Genomic DNA, 24,031 nt, shown 5'->3' on the forward strand with positions numbered 1-24,031 from the left:
CAAGGGCTTCTCATTGCATTCACAGAAGGATTTGAACAGTGGATGTCTAACAGTTTAATGTATTTCTCTCTTTTAAAAAAATCCCCACCCAAAATATATAAACTTAATTGCTTAACCAAAGTATATACAGGGCATAGCATCCTTGCATCTTAAAAGGTTATCAAGAAAGTTTGAGGTATACAACCAAATAAAAGCCTGTCAGAAAATGAAACAGAAAAAAAAAAAAAAAAAAAAAAATAGAATTAAATAAAGGAAAAATGAATGCCATGATTGCTTCCTACTAGCACCGGATCACAACATTAGTGGGAGATGTTGCCATATGCGTGCTGGTGTGATACTTCCAGTTGTTTCACTTATGGTCACAAGGGCAAAAACAGCAAATAACCTCAAGCTTTGGACTGTCAATATATACAAAGGGCATACAGTCTAATTTAGCGATAGAGAATCGTTTGAATGCTCACTTTTATTTGCTTCATGACATGTACACAGTATGTGTTGAACAAACAACAACAACACAAAAAACATACCAGAATTATAAATTGATTTGATTTAATGATGTTTTTAACTTACACTGTATATCTGTGAACCGACATCGAAAATTAAGAGCCAAAAGCAGAATCTGATACACATGCAAGTTTTGAAAGTGGATTCAGAAATAACAGTATTGTACAAAATAATAATTACAGTTTTATTTTATTTTATAATTATCAAAATACACCTTCTTTCTTAGCACCTCTTTGTACTTTTTGTGTGATTTTGAACAAGCACCATTGTTGTCGTTTTCATACAGCACCTGGAGAATCCAAAGAGGAGATCTGTGTCCCCTTATGTCGCCTGACCCCCCCCTCCCCCGCCTCTTGGTAACCTCCGATTTCACCCTCCTCTGCCACGCCTTCCAATGTCCTTCACCTTTTGCTCCATAACGTGGTTAAGTCATGTGGTTCGAGCCCTACAAGGGCAACAAGTATTTTCCTGGGTTTACACGTACATACATGGAAAGACATGTTTGCTACACCATCTTATTCAAAACTTGCATGTGGCATAGAAAAGGGTGGGGGGCTAAAAATGGGGTTTGGTGGTACCCAGAACGTCTCAACTTGACTTTCTTTGCTGGCCCCATCAAGTCCTTTTTTTTTTTTTTTTTTTTTTTTTTTTTTTTTACTTTTTCATTTGTATTTAGCCAAGGAAGCAGACGGGCCCAACTTCAAACCCAAACTTCTGGTTAGGGTCCCCAAAGTCAGTCAACATGACATCGATGATTGGAACCTGATCGATTTTGGGAGTATCAATCTCCAACACAGTCTTTCCGTAGCCCTTCCTTGTCTGTAATGAAAGACAGATACAGAAACAAAAGAGGGACCAATTAGACAAACAAATAAACAGCTTGTTTCTAAAAACCTTCTACTGTGTGTTCACACTGCAAGCAAACTGATCATTAGGCCAATTACCCCCAACCCCCCCCCCCCCCCCCCCAAAAAAAAAAAGAAGAAAATAGCATAATGACATTTGCCTTTTGAATTCCTACCATCACTTATACTAACGAATCCATCAACTCCCTGCTCATATAGACAAACTGGATCGATGCTTACCGCGCATCCGTCCGAGAGGGTCTTGATGTAAGGGTTATTGTCGTAGGACATCTTCTCGTCGTTTGCGCCCAGGAAGTGCAGCGCCTTGTCGTAGCTGTCGCTAGAGGCGTCGTGCCACGCCACAGACTGGTGGCAGGTGTAGGTGAAGTTTTGCCTGGCTGAGGCTGTCAGTAGTCTGAGGAAGGTCATTTGTACCATGTTTATTGAGTTTCCATCAACGTCGGCATAGGAAAACTGTTGGAAGAGAGAGAGAGGGAGGTCAAAGGTCAGAAGAACACCATGTTTACCGGTTCATTTCTTTACTTCTAAAAGATGAGATATATAAAAATACATGAAAAACCTATAAAAGAATTGTATACAAATCCAATTGGCTGAGGTTACAGCAACATAAAGCACAATGAAGATGGACTGCTTGGTAAAATATGTGAAAAACTAATTTGGTGTAAAATAAGTTCTGAAATGTTTTTAGGTCCCGGAGAACTGAAATAGAATTTTGCACAGATTAGATCTGTAGTTTATAAATGCTGGAAGCAGTGAAGAGATGTAAAGTTTTCATGACAAAAAGCTGCTCAGTTATTTTTTATGAGAAGAGACAGCTAATCTAGCAAACTTCTTTTATACTGTGTACAAATGATCAAGATTTGAATAGTATGCACAGGCCAATATGATGCTAAATTAATTTAGGGAACCATCAATTAAAATATTACAAACTGTCTGTATACAGTAACTACTACTGTCGGTTTGCTCATCTAGTTCACAGCAGCTTTTACAAGCCTAGTGCCTAATAGTTACATGCTGTCATTAACAACAGTTTCTTTATCACTGACACTTTAAACAATAGTTAATGGAGCCAGATTTACTGTTGAGAATTAGCCGGGATGTTGGAGCTACTAAAAAGCTGCTCGGGTCCGTGCTTCATTTAAGCACCGTGAACCAGCATTACAATTTAGAAATTAATCCTTTACTAAACAGGAAGCCAATGTAAGGATGCCAGGACAGGGGAAATGTGTTCATGTGCACCAGTCAGGATCCTCACTGCAGCTTTTTGAACCAACTGCTGCTGGATATTAATGTCTGACCCACTGCAACATACAAAGAATTACAACAGTCCAACCTCTAAGCAATAAAAACATGAATGACTTTCTCATGGACTTTAAAAGACAGGAAGGGTTTGTACCAAACCTCCGACCTGAAAGAAGCTGAGCAGATTTAATCTGCAGGTGCAATTTAAAATATAACACCAGGCTTCTTTAGATGAGGTTTACAGTCAGGTGGCACAGAACCGAAACGTGATGAAATATTAACACTGCCGGTATGCGAGAGGGACCGAAGTCCGACAGCTCTGTTCCATCTTGAGTGGTCAAAATGAGTCTATAAGTCTTTTGTAGCACAGTAGCTGGCAATACAAAAAATGGATGAGCTTATTTGTGTGTGTTATGGTATTTTGCCTCGATGTAAATACAAGGTTTCCACAAGGTTGTGAGAAAAAAACAACGCAACAAAAGTTGGAATCTAAAGAAATATTTTCCCCAAAGTTTCAGAGATGCAGAAAAACAATATCAGATCCCTCACATCATTGGACTGTTTAGAAAGTTGATTAAATGCATTGATTCTTAGAATAATAAATGTTAACTTTATGACACTTTTTTTCCCTTCTCATTGAAAGCTTATCAAGAAACAGGAAGTCCACAGACAGACCACACATGATCTTGACTGGAACATTAACTCTGTGAACCCAGTCTGAACACGTGCATTAAAAGCATCCTCATTTCAGCGCCAGTAAGGTCTACTGTACTTTTAATCCCCCAAAGCCGCATTACGTTCTGTGACAGTGGGCCTTTTGAAACGTAATCTCTGGGGAAACACATACACCATGACACCAGTTTGATGAAGCAGGAAGAAAAAAAAAATGTCTACGAGAACTAGCTGATGTTTAAGGAGAGATTTTTAACTATTCAAGGGCAGAGTGAGGACTGTAGGAGTGCAAAAATTCAGAAGAACTCAGCTCTTATTCTCTGTGATGTTTTATTTAGGGTTTTTCTTTCAGTCTAGGAATTTGCATGTTTTCACAATAACAAAAAGTGAGGCATTAAACTTAAAGCCATTCTTCCTCATGATAGATACGTATGCAATACACTTTGAAATTCTCCTCGCTCTGGCTTTGCCTAAAATATGACCGTTGGGTAGTTTAGAATTGCTCTATTGGGATCAACTTTGGGTCACTGCTTCACAATTTCATGGGCAGCGCTGCTTTTAGAGTCTATTAGCAATTTCTTGTCATTATGCAGAGTCCTTGAGCAGGTGAACAGCAAACGGCAGGAAAAATAGAAGAGATGAAGCACTGACTGATGGAGGTGGATGAAATAAGGAAAGACTTACCATTTTACCACGCTTGAATTCACTGAACCATGAACCTTTGGCTTCTTTCGGCCATGAAGATATTCTGACCTGTAGGAAATAAAACCAGACAGAGCGTATTTGAACACGGAGGCTGAGAGAAGTCAACATTATCACCGGCATCATATTTTGTTATGAATCATGCAGCGACTCCAAGTTTATCATCCGGGGAGCAGAAGATAAAACTGTTATTTTAATGTCTCTGAAAATTCATTTTCACAAACTTGACAGAGTCCAATCTTTCTGTCATTTTTGCCTTTTGGTGGTGTTTGAGTTTGTTTGCACAAAAATCACATCTGTACAAGTTAAAGTCCCGAAGCAAATCAAATGGCTAAAGCAGCCGCGCCGTGTGCTGATTTAACATGATGGCTTAATATTGGATGAGAAATGATGATGAGAAACAGGCTGTTCTGTATCTCGAGGGTAGAAATCCAAAGTCACTTACTCCGTTGGACTTCTTATCTGGATAGATGCAGGTTTCGCCTCCAGCTGTGAAGTTACAGTAGACTTTGAAGGAATCCCCAGAGCAGCCTTGGTTTGGATCGATCCAGTACTCGCCTGAGGAGAAGTGACAACACTCAAACATCCCGTTCAACCCGTGTCCGCGGAAGATGGTGAAAAGCTCCATTTCAAATCCAAGTGTGAAACTCATACTCAAAGTAATTTGCTTTCATTTTCATGGCTCACACACAGCTGGATGAAATAGTGCTATAAAGCCTCAAGCAAGGTACCATTTTGTTTTCCCTCACAGGAGGTAAAACAAGTAAAGATAAACCTAAACCAATCCTTACTGAACTGACAACTTTGTCTATCAGACTAATTGCTCCAATTTGCATGCTGACAACCACAAAAGGTCGGAGGAGGGGCAGAAGGGCCGAGAAGTCAGGTCTCAATTATACTGCAAAGACTATCGGGAGTCCACAAATACCAAAAGAAACTAGAACACTGATGAATCCAATTCTTTCTGGGTAGGTTTTTCAATTACTGTTTTCAACAAGAAAGCTTGTTTTTTTTTCCTCTTGAGAATCAGTTTCACTGAAGAAAAGGTGTCTAGACCAACAACAACATTTCAGAAAAATGAGGAGAATCTCCGTCGTCTCTACTACAGATGAAGCTCTTATCTGCTGCATCATGATTTTGTGATGTATATATTTTTCTTAAACTCTCCCACTGGCCTTCCACTTACCATCAGGGAACTCTGGGTGGCAGAGCTGGAGATCTTTGCACGTCCTGGCCGGGTTGTTCTGTGTGCCCATCGGGTATTTCATGCGTTCGATGTCCTGCTTGAGGTTGTTGAGCGAGCCGAAGATGTCCGCCATGCCGTCGCCGTAGTCCATGATGGTGCCGGCTGTGTCTGACTGCATGCCACTGGAGCGCTTGGTCTTCTTGGGGGATTGGATGGGCAGAGGTTGGATGACCTCACCTGGTGGGCCCTGAAGGGTGTGATAGGAATAAAACAGTTTCAGACTGCTACTGCAACAATTTCAACTTTAGTGGAAACAGTTGAAAGGAGTTGTTTTAGTTACTCACAGGAGGACCAGGAGGACCAATTGAACCAGTGTCTCCTTTGGGACCAGCAGTACCCTGAGAGAAACATGAACAGAAACATGTTAACCCGGCGACATTTTAAGTATTAACACAGTGGGAATACACCTTTACAAATACACAGATTTTACTCACAGATGAACCCTTGGATCCCTTGGGACCTTGAGGACCCTGTATGACAAGAGACACAGCACAGCAATTGGGCAAAGTCATTCTATTATGAAAGTAAAATCTAAATGAATGGTTAAATAAGTAAAAGACTTACAGGTAGACCAGGTGGACCCGGGGGACCGAGAGGACCAGAAGCTCCACCAATACCCTGTAATAAGAGGAGATCAAAAGTTTGACGTATATGTTAAAGGAACAAGGGAGACAAAAGTGTGATTGTGAGGCTTGAAAAGTGAGTCAAACAAAAAAGCTGGATTATGATGAAAGAGGGCCAAGGACATGAGATGAATACTTCAAGCCATCACGACAGACCAAACACTGCACTCAACGGGGGGCTGTTTCTTTGAACCCAGAAGTCACAATCTTATCCAGTCAAACAACATGAGGCCTATTTTTAGAAATAATAAAAAGAAATAGTAAACTGAGTGAAAACTTTTTGAAGCCCATGTGCTCTGACAAAAGGGTACATTAAGATTTAATTAGACTAAGTCTCCATCCTACGCACACCTTAAATCACTAGACCAGGGCGGGCTGGTGGGCCACAGCGGGACAGAGTAGCACATTTAGCCACTCTGCAATGTTGATTTAAAAATGGATGAAAGCTGTCACAAGTCCTTTATTAGGACCTGAACTTATGCCTTCTTTTAGAACTGTTTCTTATGTAAAAGGAGGGATCGGGGGGGAAACCTGTTTTGAATTTAATGCTGTGGCTCAGTAGTCTGGTGTTTCTAGATCCACATTTAATGTGTGAATATATGGGTCCGACCAATCTCCATAGGGAATCCTTTTCAGTTGTTGCATTCTACTGGGTGTGGACCTCGGGTTCATTTTGAAACAATTGGAGCAGCCTTTACCCAATCTTCATTGATCACCATATATGTCGAAACTCCACCATCACATCACACTTATCCACCCCCATTAGTCACTGATTTATTCACCCTTTAAAGTTGCTGAGCAAACCTTAATGCAAACATGGTTTCCATACTATAATCATAATGGAGAAAACAGAAGCCGTGTGAAATAGTCATTCAGGCTAGTGATTCAGAGCAATGGCACAAGTATTGATTGTTCAACTAGTACAGCAAACTAGGGCCCAAAAGCTGTCCGGGGCCAATGTAAGAATTTTGGGACAAGACTTCTCACATGTAGACTGTTTGACAGTCTTCAAAGTAACTTTTCAACAAAGCCGCCAGCACTCCTTGATTGGGATAGGTATATATTCTACCTTCCCATCTTTGGTTTCAAAGTCATAGACTATTTATCTATTAAAATGTTCCAAAACTAAATGTTTTAATAAACCACAACATTATTTCTACCTGTCACCTAGGCCTATTTAATGGGGTTGCATTATTCTCAAAAGCTACCAGGGAAGAAGGCATGCTGGGAAACACTAATTTGTTTGTCCAGTGACCTTGTTCCCTGTCATTTGTTATAACTCTTATTGACATAGTGATATAATTTTTTTCTTAACAGTTAAACTTTTTTTTATCAACAAACTCTCCAACAAATGCACAAGACTTTAGCAGCATACGTAAAATGTGTGCATATGTGAGCAAACGAATATGTTGAGCATTTGGGAATAGGGGAGGAGCCAAAAAAGAGTATTTGCACCAGAGCCAATCACAATTTTGTTATGCCGCTGGCTCGGAGTAAAAGTCTTACCAGTTTCCCACAATGCACAACATGATATTATTACAGTAGACATCAAATGTACAGAAACTGACCACAGTAGTAACAAGAGGTGACACACTTGCAGCGTGTATATGTGGTGTTTACAGTGATTGGGATGCTCACTGGAGGAAAAACACAACTGCTACATAGATAGTTGCTAGTTTTCCTTGACGTTGATCAATGCTAACAAAATGCAAAGGTAGAAATCACTTAACAAAATCAAACCACCCAATGCTTTCAAAACACAGTGCATGAATACAAAGGAGAATTAAATAGTTAAGTTTAAACAATAAACTTAGCTGCACTGCAGTGCACATGTTCATTGGACTATGGTACAACCTCAAGTGACTGCGGCGAGACCTGTGGCCACAGTGGAAGGCCAAATGGGCTAAAAATGGCAAGAGGTGGAGGGCAACCAGCCTGCAGACCAGTACAGTGGAAATGGAGTCATCAATCACTTACACCATCGCCCTTGCCACCAGGAGAACCCTGGGGCCCCGGCAAACCTCGGTCTCCTTTCTCTCCTTGCTCACCGGGGGGGCCGATCAGACCAATCAAACCTGGGTGACCCTGCAGGATGAAAACACACACAAAGTTCAGTCAAAGACAGCGGCGGTGTCCCTTTGCGTACTCAAACTTTAAAGCTCTTACATTCGTGTCTGACAAGGGCAACATTATTTTTCTCCACAAAACTGAAGAGTGGCTGAAGTTTCAATGCAGCATGATTCGTCTGGAATTATAATTGAAACGTCTACCCCACAACACGTACAAAATAATTTCTGTGGAAATTCAAAAAGCAACCGCCGCCAATTCACAACACAAAGATGATGAATTTGAAATAGGCGAGCTCCAACCATGCACGATGATTTGACAGCATTAAAATTGCACAACGCAGTGCCACTATTGTGTGCTTTTAAACTGTTCTCTCTGCAGCCATCATGTCAGTGCGTGGGAGGCAATTTAGACAGAGTAATGTGCGCTGTCTGAATATCCTTTGCAGTTATATTTCACCCTAAAATTTGATGGTGGCAGAAGACAAACGAGCAAGATTAGACAGATTAGAGTGATACATCACATTCGGCTGCATATTCAATCCTGTTAAAATGTTTTCTCTTAGAGCAGCGAGGACAAAAACTAATTTAGTTTCTTAAATGTTAATACAAGGCTACAGCACTGCTGTGTAATTCGAAGATATGTTGCTTTTGATCATTTGCAAAGACAGTGTGCCAAGTCATTGTCCGCTGGTTCCTTCTGCTGTTCACATGATTGTCTTCAACTTTGAACCTGAGAAATGAAACTAGCTTAGAGTCAGAGACAGAGAAAAACAAGAGGAATTACTCACCTTTTCACCTTTAGACCCAGGGTCACCTTTGAGACCAGGAAGACCGGGAGGACCCTAAACAACAAGATCTTAAGTTAAAAACCAATTTGGCAGAGAGTAGAACAAAAGACAGTCAGGATGGAGTGAGTACAACTAGAGACAAAAACTTGAAATGAGGCAATAAAGACAAAGAAACATGAAACCGAAAAGAAAAGGAAAAAAAAAAAGTGCCAATAACGAGTGTGAAAATGAAGAGGAACAAAAGAAGAGGCTAGAAAATCATAAATTTAAGAGAGAAAAAAGAACGGATGAAAACCCATTAAACTCCATATCTATGGGAAAAAGTCTGGCTTTTTGAGAAACAGACAAAAATAAATGAGATCTTTAAGTGCAACTTTGTTTCAATGTGTTTAATATAGTAGGATGTACATCTGGATTAAGTCCAATTTAACTTAAAAAGACCAGAGTCAAGGGGGAATTTCTTGCCTACAGTAGCTCTGTCAAAAGTGAAAAATACTCCTGCGAACAACTGCAAGTCTAATTAGATAAATACTGAGAGTGAAAAAGAGCAGGAGATATTATGCATACTGACCATTGGACCTGGTGGACCATCTTGTCCGGGGGAGCCAGGCAGTCCTTGTTCACCCTGTGAAAAGCCATTCAATTGTTGTGAGCATTATAGGCTGCTGTATTTTCTCTGGTCTGCCATTGATTTTCTTTGGCCAGCACGATGATTAATAGCCCAAACAGGGAAGAAAAGTGTGGTGGAATAAACAAGTGAAACTAAAGTAGAAGCCAAATGGGAGTATTGATTATTCCATGAAGTCTATCATCATGCCTTAGCACTTTTTTTTTTGTAAATGTGTGTACACTGAGGGTGTGTGTCTTAGTTTTGCCTGTCTCTTTGAGAGTGGAGCTGAATGTAAATACACAGGGAAGGGTCAGTGCTGTGGTTTTTACTTACGACAGGGCCAGGGATTCCACGCAGACCCTCTGGACCGGGCTTTCCTGGAGGTCCCTGGGGGCCGACTGGTCCTGTTTTACCTGCTGGACCCTCAGAACCTGCCTCACCCTGTAAGTGGATATACAAGTGGTGTGAATGCATGATTTGGTCTGTACAATAAATCACAATTTAAATATTTAAGCTTATTGTAATAATGTTAATAAAGCAGACATTGTTTAGATGATCTGGCTGAAAGTAGGATTCACTAAATGTAAAATATGAATATTAACATTTATATTTGGTCAAATACTAAGAAGTAATAAGTCCAATCAGTACAGTTAATTTGAGGAACCATTACTACTTTGACATTAAGAAACAAAATCAACTTTAGATGTCTGTTGTACACAGTTTTTAGGTAACTGCAGCTTAATTGTAGCACACACCAAAGTGAGGCTGTCACAATAAAAAAATCCGGACAATTAATAGTCACATAAATAATTGCGATGAATAATTTAATTGTCTTTTTCTGTTCATTTTATGACACTTTCATAGTACAATAATACAACTTATAAAGACTAAAAGCCATTTACTGACTGTGGTGTTTGTGTTTGTGTGCTTTGCAACTGAATCAATGGTGTTCATGTTGATAGATGCTCATAGAAATGTGGTTGGTGGAATATTAGAATGCGAGCGCCTCGAGATAAACATGTAATATTAATTCATCGTAGAAGAAGGAGGTGAGGTGAGATGAAGTCCTCAAAAGAGTGACAGTCAAACCTCAAACAGTGAAACATGATATAGAAATAGTGGATAGAGATATAAACCTCCTGTTAGTTTCATCCAGCTGTTTCTATAGATGTGAATGGAAGTGATTCTGACAATGATGCAAAATAATGATGAAAATACTCCAATAACTGTGATTGGGTGATTATAGAATAATTGTAACAGGCCTACACAAAGTGTAAATTACAGTAAAAGTGGTGTATATTATATAATGGTAGAGATTTTAAAAAAGAATCTGCATGTATGACAGCTTCTAAATTCTGCGACACACAAGCAACCCTCTGATATCTCGTCGAGCTTTCTCTGGAGCCTCTTGGCACTTCAGAGTATTTTTTATCAGAATTCAGCTGCAGTCTGCCTTAAGTTTTAAATTATGCTGAGACAGTATGCGGTGTGTAGATCGGGTAAACGGGGGACAAGTAAACAAGAGTTATTGAGTGTTCCTGTTCCTCCAGCATGAGGCTGGGAACAGGCACAAGACTAGATGGCGGTGAATCCTGCTGCACTTTCAGTTAGAGCTCATGAGGGAATCGGGGTGACCACGAGGTCGCTATGTCCTATGTCTAAAAACTGACTAAAATTACTGATGATCAGAAACATCAATGTGCAAAGACGGAGCACGTGGAAGGAAGATATCAAGTCTGAGCTGCGAGGTAGTTGCAGATTACAGCCTTAATGAAAAGATATCAGAACTACTGAATTCATTACAGTGAAGTCGCCGGTGCCGTGGTGAATATGAGAGAGATGCTGTTGTCTGCACCAGCTGATGGTAATTGATTCTGCCTTTGCACAAAGCAACAGAACATATGTATAAGACTCAAACTTGGTGATATTGGTGCACAACAAGTGCAAAATCAAAAGGAATCTCACTGAGCTCTGATTCACACTGAAAAGAGCAAAGCATGATAGCTCCGGATACCTGAGGGCTCAGACATAAATAGCGTTGACTCCTTTTTGTCGCCTTTGAAATTAAGCCACCGAACATGGCGAGAAACAAGCTTTAAGTTTTAAGTTTTACTCAAACAAGCTGCGTCCATAAATTTCCATCTAATCTGCCATGGAAATTAATTTACTTGTTGAGGTTGTTTTTGTGTGTGCTTTTAATTCAATAATGTGGGTGCAGCGATGTGAGGTGGTGGTGGTGGAGTGGTGGGCAAGCCAGGGGGACTTGCTGAGATGGCTCTACTGTACGGAGGATGAATTGATTTTGTTACCTTAGCGCCCTTCTCTCCTTGCCTGCCCTCTGCACCCGCAGTGCCCGGAGGTCCCTGAGGAGGATGAAAGGACATCACTTGAGCATTCTAGCATCATCACACACACACACACACAGTCGTACGACAACACTGAGCAAACCATGAGCGGTCGTCATTGACCTTTCATCAAATTTCAGAGAGCAACACAGAGAAAGCAAAAAAAAGGCAAAAACAGCTCACTTATTTGATCTATTTATTTGAAATTGCTGAGTCATGTTTGCTGCCTAAATTTTGGTGTCTCAAACTAGGAATCCTCATCATCACTCGAGATGTTGTAATGCTCTTGGTATTATTGTATCTTTATTAGATTCATCTTGAATTGATTGTCTTGCTGGTGGGAGGATAATCCGATGTGCACGACTTCACTTGTGTCAAGATCTATCTGGGTGTCTCTCCTATGTCTGCACTCAAAAACATACAATCAGGCAGTCGTGTAAGAAAACATATTGAAATCACACACACACACACACACACACACACACACACACACACACACAGGCTTCGTCTTATATCGTCTTTTTCTTTCTGGTCAGGCTCTCAGAGACCAGCGCCACTTTCTTTCAACTCCACCTCCGGTCGGCCTCTTCAAAACCTCTCCCCATCTGAATTCCACTCTGATCTGGCCGCCTACAGCCTGAGTGCTATTGACTGAGAGCCTAAAATGTGAGCTCGCCTTCTGTCTCAGAGCTTTCATCTCCTCCTGATATGTGCCTCTTACTAGTGGCTCTTGATCAGCACAAGAACCATTTACGACTGTGGCACGATAAACAGCGTGCCAGAGACGATGTATAGGTTTGTTCTTCTTGTCGAGATTAACGAAGCACCTTTTTTTTTTGGTGGATCTGCTGCCTCGAGCGTTTGAGACGGAGATTATCACTATTCGTGATTGGATAGAATGGCTACCGGTTAATGAGTAAAAAGGGCAAAAAATTATGCAGTGATATAAATCCAAATCAAAAAAATTAAAGCCAGATGAGGTTAACAACTCATTTCATATTCCTTTTTTCGGGAAGCAAAGTTGAATACATTTCCGCTATCAGTGCATTAGCAAATTAGATGAGACCAAATTTGTGCTCCATCGGCTTATTAAGAATGTCAGGCTGAGACCGAGAGATTTAAGGATTGCTGCAAATTTCTACCTACAAAATGCAGAAAAAACACAAAAAGAGTCATAGAATTAGACATTCTGAGGAGCGACCTGTCAGAGAGAACCCAGGATCATTTTAGGCCCTCTTTTTTTTTTTTTTTTTTTTTTTTTCTCAAGGCGATTAAAGACCTGTGTGTGATAAAATAGCCCTTTTCCTCACCATAATCCCTAGACCATTTAGGTGCAGCATATGCTGATACCAGGCTAAATACTCAGAATATAAATTTCATTGGACACATTAGAAAAGCAATCAACCCCGGTTTAAAAATGCATGGCATGTTTTTTCCCCGTTGGACCGAGCCTTTCTTTGAAATGCACTGAGTCACTCGAGATTGTGACTTTTATTTCAAATTCAGGAGGATGACTGCTCCTTTTCATGTGGACGTTTGAGCGCCACATCATATTGGAAATATGTTAATGTTCCATCTCTTGATGTGTGCATTCAATAAGCAGTTTACCGCCTTTGATATTTCACACCGATATCTCAGCCTCATTAGGCATAATACAGGAAATCTGCTTACTGGACAGAGCGAGAATGACACACACATTAACTTTTAATGCGGTGCAATGTGTTTTATCTTTACTCTAACCTTGAGAAGTTTCCCTAAATCTCTGTTGTGTTACATTGGTGGATTTGCATTGCATTGGCCTGGGCATTAGGCTGTAGCACGTGGTCAACCACCCATTGGTTTGTGAACTGCTGTTATGAAGCCTGGAGTCTGGCATTTTGGTCATTACCACCGGAGCCAGGAGTGACCATATTTGGTCGAGCTGGGGAGGAGTGAGGGATGGGTCTGACTTGATCTGATTGGAAACCCAAGGACACTATCACCCGCCCACCTAAACCGGCAATCTGATTGCACCCCAGGTCTGTCAATCAAATTAGGCATGCCCCCCAAACATACCTCTCTTTGAGGCCTAATATCTAATTCATTATTGAAAATTATTCTCAGGACGACCAGCACACTGATCAAAAAGAGTGAATTTAGCTAAAGACGTCATAATTTCTTGAGGGAAATATGTATTGACTTTGTATTTAATGAGAGAAGTTGACACTTTTTTACTGGGAGTCTATTAGAGCTCGTGTTTTTTTTTAAGCCAGCCCCTAGTGGCCCTCATTCATATTACACTTTAAGGCATTTTTTAATTGGCTTCTCAGAACTAGAGACTATGTCCATTTTCATATATCGTCTATGGTCTTTTGATGATATCTGTATGTGTTTATGGTGATAGTGTTCTATTCTGATTTTAGGCTCCTGTTTTAAATACTGGCCAGGGAAAACATGTTAATGGTTTCGCCTATTCACAGTTGTTTTAATGCTGATCAATGATCTCTGTCCCTGTCAAATAAAGAAATACATTATCACATCACAAAAAACACATTCAAAGATAAAAAGGTTTTATTCTATTTCATTTTCTTTGGCGGCCCCTCCTAAAGCCAGCCCTTCTCATCCCGTAACCTCTTAACAACTTTACCACGTTCATGTTATGCTTTTGTTTTGCTCCGGCTGCCAGTGAAGCACCAACAGATCAATAATGTGTCAGACTTGCTATATATGTCTCACTTTCTTCCCCCTGCCACAAAGACGTAAATGAGTTTGGAACTCATGGCTGCTTTTTGCTGACAATTTTTGTTTTTGTTTGTTTTTTTGGTAAGCCTTTCAATTTCTTGCTAAGAAAAAAAAATTGATTCACGGTTTTCACATCCTGACGTTCAATTCTCAGTAGGCTTTGGGACGGCTTTTCATCGCAGACATATAAACGCCTTGACCCCTTAAATCTTCCACTTTGTTTTCTCCACTTGGCTTTTAATGGAAATGAATCTCTCCAGCTTTCCTGCTAAAATTGAGTTGTTGAGGTGGAGTTGTTGCGAGGCGAGTCAAGTCGGGACACTGGTCCACCAGCTAAAGAGCCAAATGTTAACAGACACGCACTCCCTGAATTTATTTTAAAACAGCGCAAAGACATTCAACATTTGCTTGTTGAGTCAGGATTTTAACACTGAAAAAACGCTTTGATCAGAAAGAATATTCACATCAAAACAAAATGCCAACAATGGAACCATGAGACTTTGTTTACTGCTGGAAGCACACCTGTGATGCACAAACACTGCAGTAAAACTAGTTTTAATGACTTACCCTCTTGCCAGGTGGTCCAGGTGGGCCCGCTTCCCCTGATGGACCTGGAGGTCCCTGAAAACAAACGCAAAAACAAGACATGCAGGCTACTATTAAAACACAATAAAACAGTTTGTGACCAAAAACATCTTTCCATTCAAACATGTATTCTGATGACAGCACAGCTTGCTTCACTAAACCTCTGCCAAAAGGACAATAGCACAGAGAGCATAGAGACATTTAGGGAATATTCAAGCCCAGGATAGTCCATAAAAATAAGGGCCAAAAACACAAAGTTGGATGAGGCAGCGCACTGCTTGAAATGGTACCCTGGGACACTTTCATCCAATTATCTCCAAGCTAATTGCAAGCAATTACAGCAATTTTTTTATCATTTGCTTTGGGAAATAGTCGCAGTACTGAAAAGTTATTGACTGCACAGCTACATATAAATACACAAAATAGAAGGATATATATGTTTTCCCCTCAAACAAAAATGAGCCACCATACAAAATGTATAACACTGTTGTCCTCTGCAGTTTTCCGCATCCAATCAGGCTTCATAAACAGAGTAAATAAAATATTTGCGATGTTTCTCCTTGGCATTGTTTAAAGCTCATTTACAGCCATAAATATTAAGAGTTGTGATGCACTTTAAACAGAGCAAGCGCATTACTGTTTGGCTTTTAATTCTAATCATACTTAATGAATCTACAAAGCAGACAAGTCCATTTATGCTACACCCAAGAGCATGAAGTAAATATCATGAATTAAAATGGTGCAGTGTAAATTATTTACTCACTAATATAATTACAGCTTTAACTGGAGGCAAACTTGTGGTGGACTACTACATCAGCAAACAAACAAGGTTCATTCATAGACAGCAACGTAGCAGCTGACTGTTCAGATCATTTTATTTTATTTGGCACTTATAAAGTAAACTGTATTCTCATGAAGTCGTTTGTTCAACCCAAATAATGAAAAGAGTCAACAACTTACCGGTTGACCGGATTCACCATCTTCTCCCTTTTCTCCTGATTCTCCATCAGTGCCCTGCAAAACAGAGATGTGCAAGTTAGAAAATAAAAATATCTATCTAATAACTGCAATCCTGTTTAATTTATAGATTAAACATGTTCCACTAAAACAAATTATCCACTACACAAGGGCATATATAGTATCAACATTTAGATATCATACTTACAGCAACACCTGGCTCTCCAGGTGGGCCTGGGTCTCCAGGGAATCCAACAGGACCCTTTCAGAAAGTGAAAAAGGATGCATCAGCATAAACAAAAAAGTAAAAAAAGAAACCTGAGGCACTACTGCCGAGACATAATTTCCTTGGATACATGTATTAAGGATATGGTTGGTAATTCAGACAGTTATTTAGTTCTGGTGTACCTGGTTAAAGCCCCAGAAGGTAATTTGATGGACTTAATGATGATGTTGCAAATCCATGAGAAAAGGCCTCACTGCATCCCATTACCATGCTGACATAAAATATAATCTCCCTCAATAAAAAGGCTTTTTAGCTCTTGAACATGTTGTGGGATAAAATTGCCTGCCTCAAGTCTGGAGGAGATATTTCCTTCAGAGCAGGACATTTGAGCCTGAGTGACTGAGCACTGGAAATTCTCCCCCTTTAAAGATTTTGAGAGTATTTGTTGGACTTACAGGGTTGCCCTTTGGACCGTCATCTCCAGGGGGTCCCTTGGCACCAGCGGGTCCAGCTGATCCAGGGGGCCCAGCTTCTCCTTTCTCTCCTCTCTCACCTTTAGGTCCCTGTAGAGATTGGGTTTGGGGCAGAGGAGGACATTAATTACATCAGTACCACAAGAGGCAGCGTTTTCTTTCTCTCCCAACACTGAAGAATGTGGAGAAAAAAACAGATCTGCAGTCAGACGCTGCTAAGAGAAATGGGATCTGAAGATGATCCCAGTGTGAGTAACAGTGGACGGTGAACCTTGATGGTCGACACTGTTGATATGAAATAAAAAAGTCAACATGTTTTTTTAGCACCACAAGCTCTTAGATCTGATGTTAATGTGCCTCCACAGTCCAGAGACAGAGGCAACTGAATCTCAAAGGTGTTGTGTGAACTCCGTAATGAAAATAAATATGCTGGACATGATTTTTATATCTGCCAGAATCTCTGAAACCCCCGGCTTCCATTACTTTATTCTAATTTGTATCCACTATTTCTGCTCATACAATGGTGCGCTCCTCTCATTTTGTGTGCTGGAGCCCCTGTTTTCTTTGTGGCATCGAGGAATCCAGCTGATTCTCTCTAAAAATGTAATTTGGTGGGAAATCTGCTGAAGATTTGAATGACAGATTGTTCTGGATGTCCTCAATTTTTGTGGTTGTCAGCTGTTTCTGTTGAAGCCATAATTCAGTAGAGCTTTTTAGTACACGGCAAAACAAAGAGCTCATCTCGTTTCATCTGCTGTACAGCTTTAAAGCCACATTAAATATTTGTCTAACAGTAACATTTTAATGAATGTTTACGTGTTTTACTTGATGTTTGTACAACACACACTTTCTAGACTTTTATTATTAATGAATTAATATTTTTAGATTTTAGCTCTATATTATAGCCTCTAAAATGTAGTAACACATCAAAATATACACATTGATGATGCTCATGATGGTGCACACTGACTTTGGAGATGTCATTGACAAAAGCAGTCACACGGGGCACATTATGAATCCATGTAATCACACTCTGCCAGTCCCACTGGAAATAGGCCATCTTTTCAATCTGCTGTTGTGCCTCAATAATGATAAATAAGGCTGCAGAGCAAATGGAGCCATCAATGATGGCTGTTTGGTAAAAATACAAAAAGCTTAATCAAATTGTCTTAAATTTCTGTCTGGCAACAACATGGACAAGCATATGGATATATTAAAAAGAAAATACACCACTTTGTATGTGGACGTCCAGTCAGTGTGGATGGTAAATGTAGTCAATTGAAGCAATAGATTCCTCAATAAAGTCTCTGGGAAGCAGCTGCAAAAGATTTTGTTCTTCTGGCTCTATTATTTCTAATGTACAGGGACATAGTTGTCAGACTGTTAGAATTACAGGCCAGTTGAAATGACCTAAACGAAACCATAGCTGTGTCTCTAATGTTGTACCTGCAGTCTTATACTTGCAATTTTAAGTGCATAAGGAAGTTCACACTGTCAGGTATGGAAACATGCGGTGCACTATGAATGGTGTTATCAAAACAGTCCACAAATTGAGTATGAAACGCTGGAGGGAGGGACAACCGACCTATTTTTGACCTGCAGGCGGTGTCTGAGGAAGCTGCAGCAGCCGCAGAGCACTGCACTGTACCAATGTAAGTTGTACACATAAGTGTTTTTTTTTTTTTTTTTATCACTATACTGATGTTGTATAGAAGCCATTAGTATGTTTACTGTGGGTAAAATAACTAAATTAAGTCTACAAATGCGCTAGCATGTGATGCGTTCATGGGCTACTTTTTTTCCCCAGTGAGTGCAGAACAGCAGCGAGGGATTTGAGACAACACTACCCTGTCGAAACCCACATTCTACACAAGTTAGTGCACCAACATATAAGTGTACGAAATGTAAATGCACTAACTGAAGTATGCGATATAAGACACAGCCCTTGTTCTCATCGCTTGCACTTCAACTGGCCACGTTTCCAACAGCAACATTGTCACACCAAAAGTGCAAAAAATGTAATGGACGAGGATACATTTCACATGGTTTTGGCTGTTATTTAGCCACATTAATTTAAGCCAGAGTATAAAGCGGAAGAAATGCAGCAAAGACAGGCATAAGCTGTGGCTGCATTAACCGTGCAAGAGTAACTGAGCTGCCGACTTGGACAGAAGTTTGCTGGAAGCCTTCCTCAGGATACTGAGGATAGACTGGGAAAGAATTTCTCAACACGTTGTGATGTGTGTTTACAATAACTGCTGAGGTTAATGTCTATGATCGGTTCTTGTAGCTTCCTGATGAATAATCAACTTCTTTACTGATATTTTTGAATGGGTGCCGTGAGGGGAGACTCAGCAAAGGAAAATAAAAGATTAAAGGTCAGGTATCAGAAGCTCGCATGCAATCCATCCTGGTAAATGCAAGCACTGCTAACACAGCTCTTCTGGCAGAAAAACGCCGACAGATTCTGCTTTCTTGGTCAAATTGGTAGCACTAGGGAATTTATTGCTTCAGTTGACAACATTTACCATCAACACTGAGTGGCAGTCCAAATAAAAATGGCAAGCTTTTTAAATCTCTTAAAATTAACTCTGAGTAAAACAAAACAAAAAAAAACACGAGATTGAAGAGCAAGAATAAAAGTTGTAGGGTCCTTCACTGCAGTCTCATCTTAGCCAACAAAAAAGAGAAAATTACAACTTAAGCTGCACTCAGCAAAGCGGAGATCTAGTGTTTTGGTGCCAACTTGCTTCATAGTGGCTGCAATCATTGTCCTTTAGGACAGAGGCACTGGGCATATCCTCCTGGTAATTATGTCTTAAGAGGCTGGGAAGAGACTCAATTTGGCAGGGCAGAGGGACATGGGCTGCAATGCAGAAGAGCCACGCTGAGAGAAACGAGTAGTCTAAACGTGAGGAAAGATTACTTTCACTGTGATGAATACACAATGTTACTAAAAAAAAAACCTGTCTTGTGAGACTGGACTTTGTTCTACAGTACATTTACCTAAAACTATCCATTAATGCTGCCGTTTTCCTCTCGATAATCAGATTTTACTTACCCCAGTCCCGGGCTCTCCAGATGGTCCTGGGTTTCCGGCCTCCCCTTGCTCACCCTGCGGTTAGAAATATGTCAGTGTCTGGACAGATAAACCTTCAACATGACACATTGAGTTTCCAAATACAGAAAAAAAAAAAAAACGGTTCATCTAGTACAAAATATCTTTCAACAGAATAATAATGTCAATATTAACAACATCTCTTGTTAGGGTCTTAAAAACTACTGCATTCCACGTGTTTGTAGCCCTTCATGTTTCATATTCCAGGGTCATTTTCACAGCCGTGGTGCAGCATTAAGTATTTATAAGGCAGTCGTCTGCCAAATGGCAGTAAAATGGACGAATCTTGTTGGAAGTGTTGTAAAACGGACATTACTAGTGTCAAAGCACTAACTCAGACAAAAAGGCTGAGCATATGAAATGAGTGGACTGTACGTGATGACAAAAGGGGGGCAGCCAGGTGGGCTGAAAGATGTGAGGGACCAATGTGTCAGAGCCAATGCCCAACATCATACCAGGCATGCAGAACACTAAAGGGGTGCCATGTTCTGACTCTCACCTTCTCGCCCACGGATCCCATCGGGCCCACACCACCTGGAGGACCTTGTGGACCCTGCAGCAGGACATAAAACAAGAGATGAGTCATGATGCGTCAAGTGATGATATCCAGGCCTAAAACCACTAAAGATGTAGCTAACATTATGACACAGGCTTAAATGGAGCAGATTCTTTTGAGATAAACAGGATGCAAATTTGATTTATAATTATGCCTGGCCCTGGAGCTGCACGTCTCTGGTCTGCGATTACTGGCCCCACCAACAGTTCATGTCTTAGATCTCTATGCTGTTCTTTTCTCACTCTGCTCTCCCTTCACCACAACCAGTGTGAGCCTGGTGCTTCCTTCCCTCTGTCAGAGGTTTTTATCCCTTAAAAGGGAGTTTATTCCTCCCAGTTGCTTATGTAGGAATTGTATAATTGCTGGGTTCCTCTGTATAATGTTGTTAAGTTCTGTTGTAAGGACTTTACTGTGTTAAGTGCCCTGAAATAACCTATGGCGTTGTGTGAATTGAATTGAATTGTTAACAAGTAGCCATACTTACATCAGCTCCACTTGGACCCTGAGGACCTCTAGGACCAGGGGGACCAGGAGGGCCCTGCATAAAAGAGTTACAGTGTTGAAGAAGAGTATTAAACTACTATAAAAGTACTTACAAAAAGCAGGTGTCTCCTCTTACCATCGGTCCGACATCACCGTTCTCCCCCTTTTCACCTGGAGGTCCAGGAAGCCCCTGTGGACAAATCACATTAATCATATTATCAGAAAAGAAATAAATTATGTTACAAGCACAAAATACTGCCGCATGACTAAGTGCTATTAATGATTTCAATTTGTTTGTGCTGTTAATTGCATTCACATCCAATGATGCTGCTTGAGATTTAATTTGAGATTTGACTCGATTGCTGGAAGTCCGTCACTAAAATATGAAATGTACCTGTGAGCCATAACGTGCATGAATGAGTCACTCCAATCCACGTTTTAACTGCTGTCTAATCCTATTATCTATTCCCTGAAATATTCAAAGAGTATGTGCAGAGCAAGGTCAAGAAAAGCCTACAGCATTAAGAGGAAATACTTTCTGTAATATCTGCTGCTAATGAAGAACTTTACACTTGTGGTGTGAGCACAACAAAGGGGGCGGGGTTTCCAGTTCTGTCCCCAGGTCTGCAAACATGAAGGTCAATACTCATCTTCTATTTGCTGTCCTTTTTTGCAGTCAGTGACTTGTACATTCTCACTCGAAGGTCCCAGCAGAGCTCCAGCTCCCTCATGCATGATAAACGAGCCGCGTGGTCAAGACCTCATATGTGTGTTTGATCCCTGACATTTCTACCGGTAATTGCCATGATTAAATCGCTGTAGCTTGCTTTGCTTTCTGTGTGTGTGTGTGTGTGTGTGTGTGTGTGTGTGTGTGTGTGTGTGTGTGTGTGTGTGTGTGTGTGTGTGTGTGTGTGTGTCTCTGTTCTTCATTCTGAGGAAGTTTGTCATCAGTGGAGGGTGTAAGGTTGCACAGGATCGAAAAGATCGGAGAATTCATTCTTCTACACATGCTCACAGTGACCTTAAATACACATAATCCCGACACCAAGGAGAGGGAAAAAAAAAAAAAAAGTCTCTGCTGACTGTTCTAAGTTTGTGTATGTGTGCATTGCACTACATCTAAGCATGTGTGTGTTCATTCCCCTGTTTGCAAGTATTTCCACCGTGTGCTGTGAAGTGTGTGCGACTGCATATTGCTTCCTCCCTGTGCCGAGAAATATCATCCGTGCGAAAGGCCTCCTCCGGTCTGATATCGTTAGCGGTCCTTCTAATCATGCGGCACAGTAAATGTGCTCAACGATGGAACAGACTATTGGATCAGGTCAGTCCAAGCAATTAATGGAACCGCGATGGGAAGTGAATTACTCCCAATTAAAAGCCCATTGAATCTGATCCTGTGGAGACGGGATAGCACCTTTGGAATGATGAGCAGCAGTCTGTGTAATTTCATCGAGACAATGACCCCAATCTCTGCTGCAAACTCCTAACGTGTTCAGCTTAAGGAGTTGATTACTACTAAACAGATAATTACATACAAATGGGTTACTACTGAGGTAGAGGTCCCATCTCGTTATATTATTATCACGGTGCGGAAAAACATCATTAAGGCTAGTTGTAGTGCCGTTTAGCTTATGTGTGCATTTTGTTTATCGGGCTGATCTGCTTTTTAAATGACCCTAATATTTCCAGTCTGACTCTAACTATGTCCTTGGAAGAGTAGCAGTCATCTATGAATAAAACATAAAATGTTGCATATCAAGAAGAAAAATGGAGCAGTGGTGATAATGCCTTTTGCATTGAGCACCCTGACGGGCCTTATGCGAGTTCGGTGTGAGGGCTGAGGTGGTGTACAACCAACCCTGGGTGCTGATGAAAGGAGGTGAGAGGTGCAATCATTGCAGGTCAAAGCCGGGTCACGATACGCTGCATCACATATCCAATTAAAGTGCATAGGCACCTGTGTGAGTGCGGGTTTGTGTGTGAGGCGAAGGTCACGGTGGAGCTGTGTACAGTTTAGAGAGGTAATTGAGTGAATCTGACTAACATGTGTCATCATTAGAGACCGCTGCTACAGACAGGAAGAGAGAGTACAGAAACTATATTTAAGTTCACATCGTTGCAGGCATCTGGTCCATATAGACAAACAGATGTGGTATAAAATAAATTATGATAGTTGATGTGTATGTATGAAGAGATATTAGACAATAAATTACAATAAGTTACACCTACTCTACAGGTTTAAAAATAATTAATACAGGATAAACTCCAATTATGCTTCTGTTCAGTTCATTCCCTCCTCTGGGGATGCTAAATCAGCTCTATCCTCCCTAGCAACAGGTGATTATTAAATATGGTCTTGCAAACACTGAGCCAATTGACCCTAGAGACACCAGATATGGTCCACAGCACGGCGACAAGACAGAACAGAGGAATACAAAATTAATTTGAAGTGATGACCTGGAGTCAGAATTCTACTGTGTGCTGTTTCAAGTTATTCCTCATCTCAAGAGTTAATCTCTGCAGATATACAACTGAATATGTTTATACTCCAACAACGCTCCTCATCCTGTACCACAGCTACAAAACCCAGGAGGAAGAAGAAACACTATCACCTGACAATTGAGACTGTCAAGGTGTAATTCTAAAGGACGCGTTACACAAATGAAACTGCATCATAAACAAGATGCATTAACAAACTTTGAGGACTAAAAGTTGTAGAAAAAGTCTTCAAAAATGTGTTTGAGACTAAATGAGTCAGTTGCAGAGTGGAGAGCAGCACGAAGCTGAGTCTGGTGAACGTAAAGCCCAGCTGGTGTTTATTGGGAGTAGAAGCCTTGAAGAGGCTTCTTCACTGTAAATATGTCTTTACACAATGTATCTTAAATGTTCATCTGAAGATGTCAAAATAGTTTACAACATTAAATTCATAATGTCTTAATGTAGCCATAACAACAACAAAAATACATGGAACAATGTCTCTATAATGGCTGTTAATATTTGTAATCATCGCTGGTTAAGGTACAAACCTGCAGGCCGATAGGTCCAGGGGGTCCCGGGAAACCTCTGGAGCCTTCATCTCCCTTCTGTCCAAACATACCCTGCTGACCTCTGGGACCAGGCTCTCCATCAGCTCCCTGGGAACCAATACACACACATTTTCTTTGTGACCTCCTGAACATCTTCCTTGCCTGCATGGTCAACACTGTCAGAGCATTCATACAATTTGACAAGTCCAACATGAACTG

At 40.7% G+C, this 24,031-nt stretch overlaps 1 protein-coding gene across 2 annotated transcripts in view; it reads right to left on the bottom strand.

The window, feature by feature from the left end:
- Positions 1-1,127: 1,127 nt before the first annotated feature.
- The window catches only part of col11a1a (collagen, type XI, alpha 1a), an 83,349-nt gene continuing 60,445 nt past the window's right edge, over positions 1,128-24,031 (bottom strand). For both annotated transcript variants that reach the window (XM_069151390.1, XM_069151391.1), the window contains 22 exons: positions 23,813-23,920; positions 20,923-20,976; positions 20,788-20,841; positions 20,247-20,300; positions 19,691-19,744; positions 16,612-16,719; positions 16,139-16,192; positions 15,934-15,987; positions 14,956-15,009; positions 11,632-11,685; positions 9,656-9,763; positions 9,284-9,337; positions 8,713-8,766; positions 7,833-7,940; positions 5,797-5,850; positions 5,667-5,702; positions 5,517-5,570; positions 5,173-5,419; positions 4,432-4,544; positions 3,969-4,037; positions 1,590-1,823; positions 1,128-1,323 (listed from right to left, as the gene is read on the bottom strand). In XM_069151390.1, the coding sequence (XP_069007491.1) occupies positions 1,177-1,323; positions 1,590-1,823; positions 3,969-4,037; positions 4,432-4,544; positions 5,173-5,419; positions 5,517-5,570; positions 5,667-5,702; positions 5,797-5,850; positions 7,833-7,940; positions 8,713-8,766; positions 9,284-9,337; positions 9,656-9,763; positions 11,632-11,685; positions 14,956-15,009; positions 15,934-15,987; positions 16,139-16,192; positions 16,612-16,719; positions 19,691-19,744; positions 20,247-20,300; positions 20,788-20,841; positions 20,923-20,976; positions 23,813-23,920 (1,926 nt within the window). In that variant the 3' untranslated portion in view covers positions 1,128-1,176. The remainder of the gene's footprint in view (positions 1,324-1,589; positions 1,824-3,968; positions 4,038-4,431; positions 4,545-5,172; positions 5,420-5,516; positions 5,571-5,666; positions 5,703-5,796; positions 5,851-7,832; positions 7,941-8,712; positions 8,767-9,283; positions 9,338-9,655; positions 9,764-11,631; positions 11,686-14,955; positions 15,010-15,933; positions 15,988-16,138; positions 16,193-16,611; positions 16,720-19,690; positions 19,745-20,246; positions 20,301-20,787; positions 20,842-20,922; positions 20,977-23,812; positions 23,921-24,031) is intronic.

The sequence above is a fragment of the Embiotoca jacksoni genome, unplaced genomic scaffold, assembly GCF_022577435.1.
Source record: "Embiotoca jacksoni isolate LCO1_2020_lvr unplaced genomic scaffold, fEmbJac1.0.p SCAF_17, whole genome shotgun sequence".
Taxonomy (NCBI): domain Eukaryota; kingdom Metazoa; phylum Chordata; class Actinopteri; family Embiotocidae; genus Embiotoca; species Embiotoca jacksoni.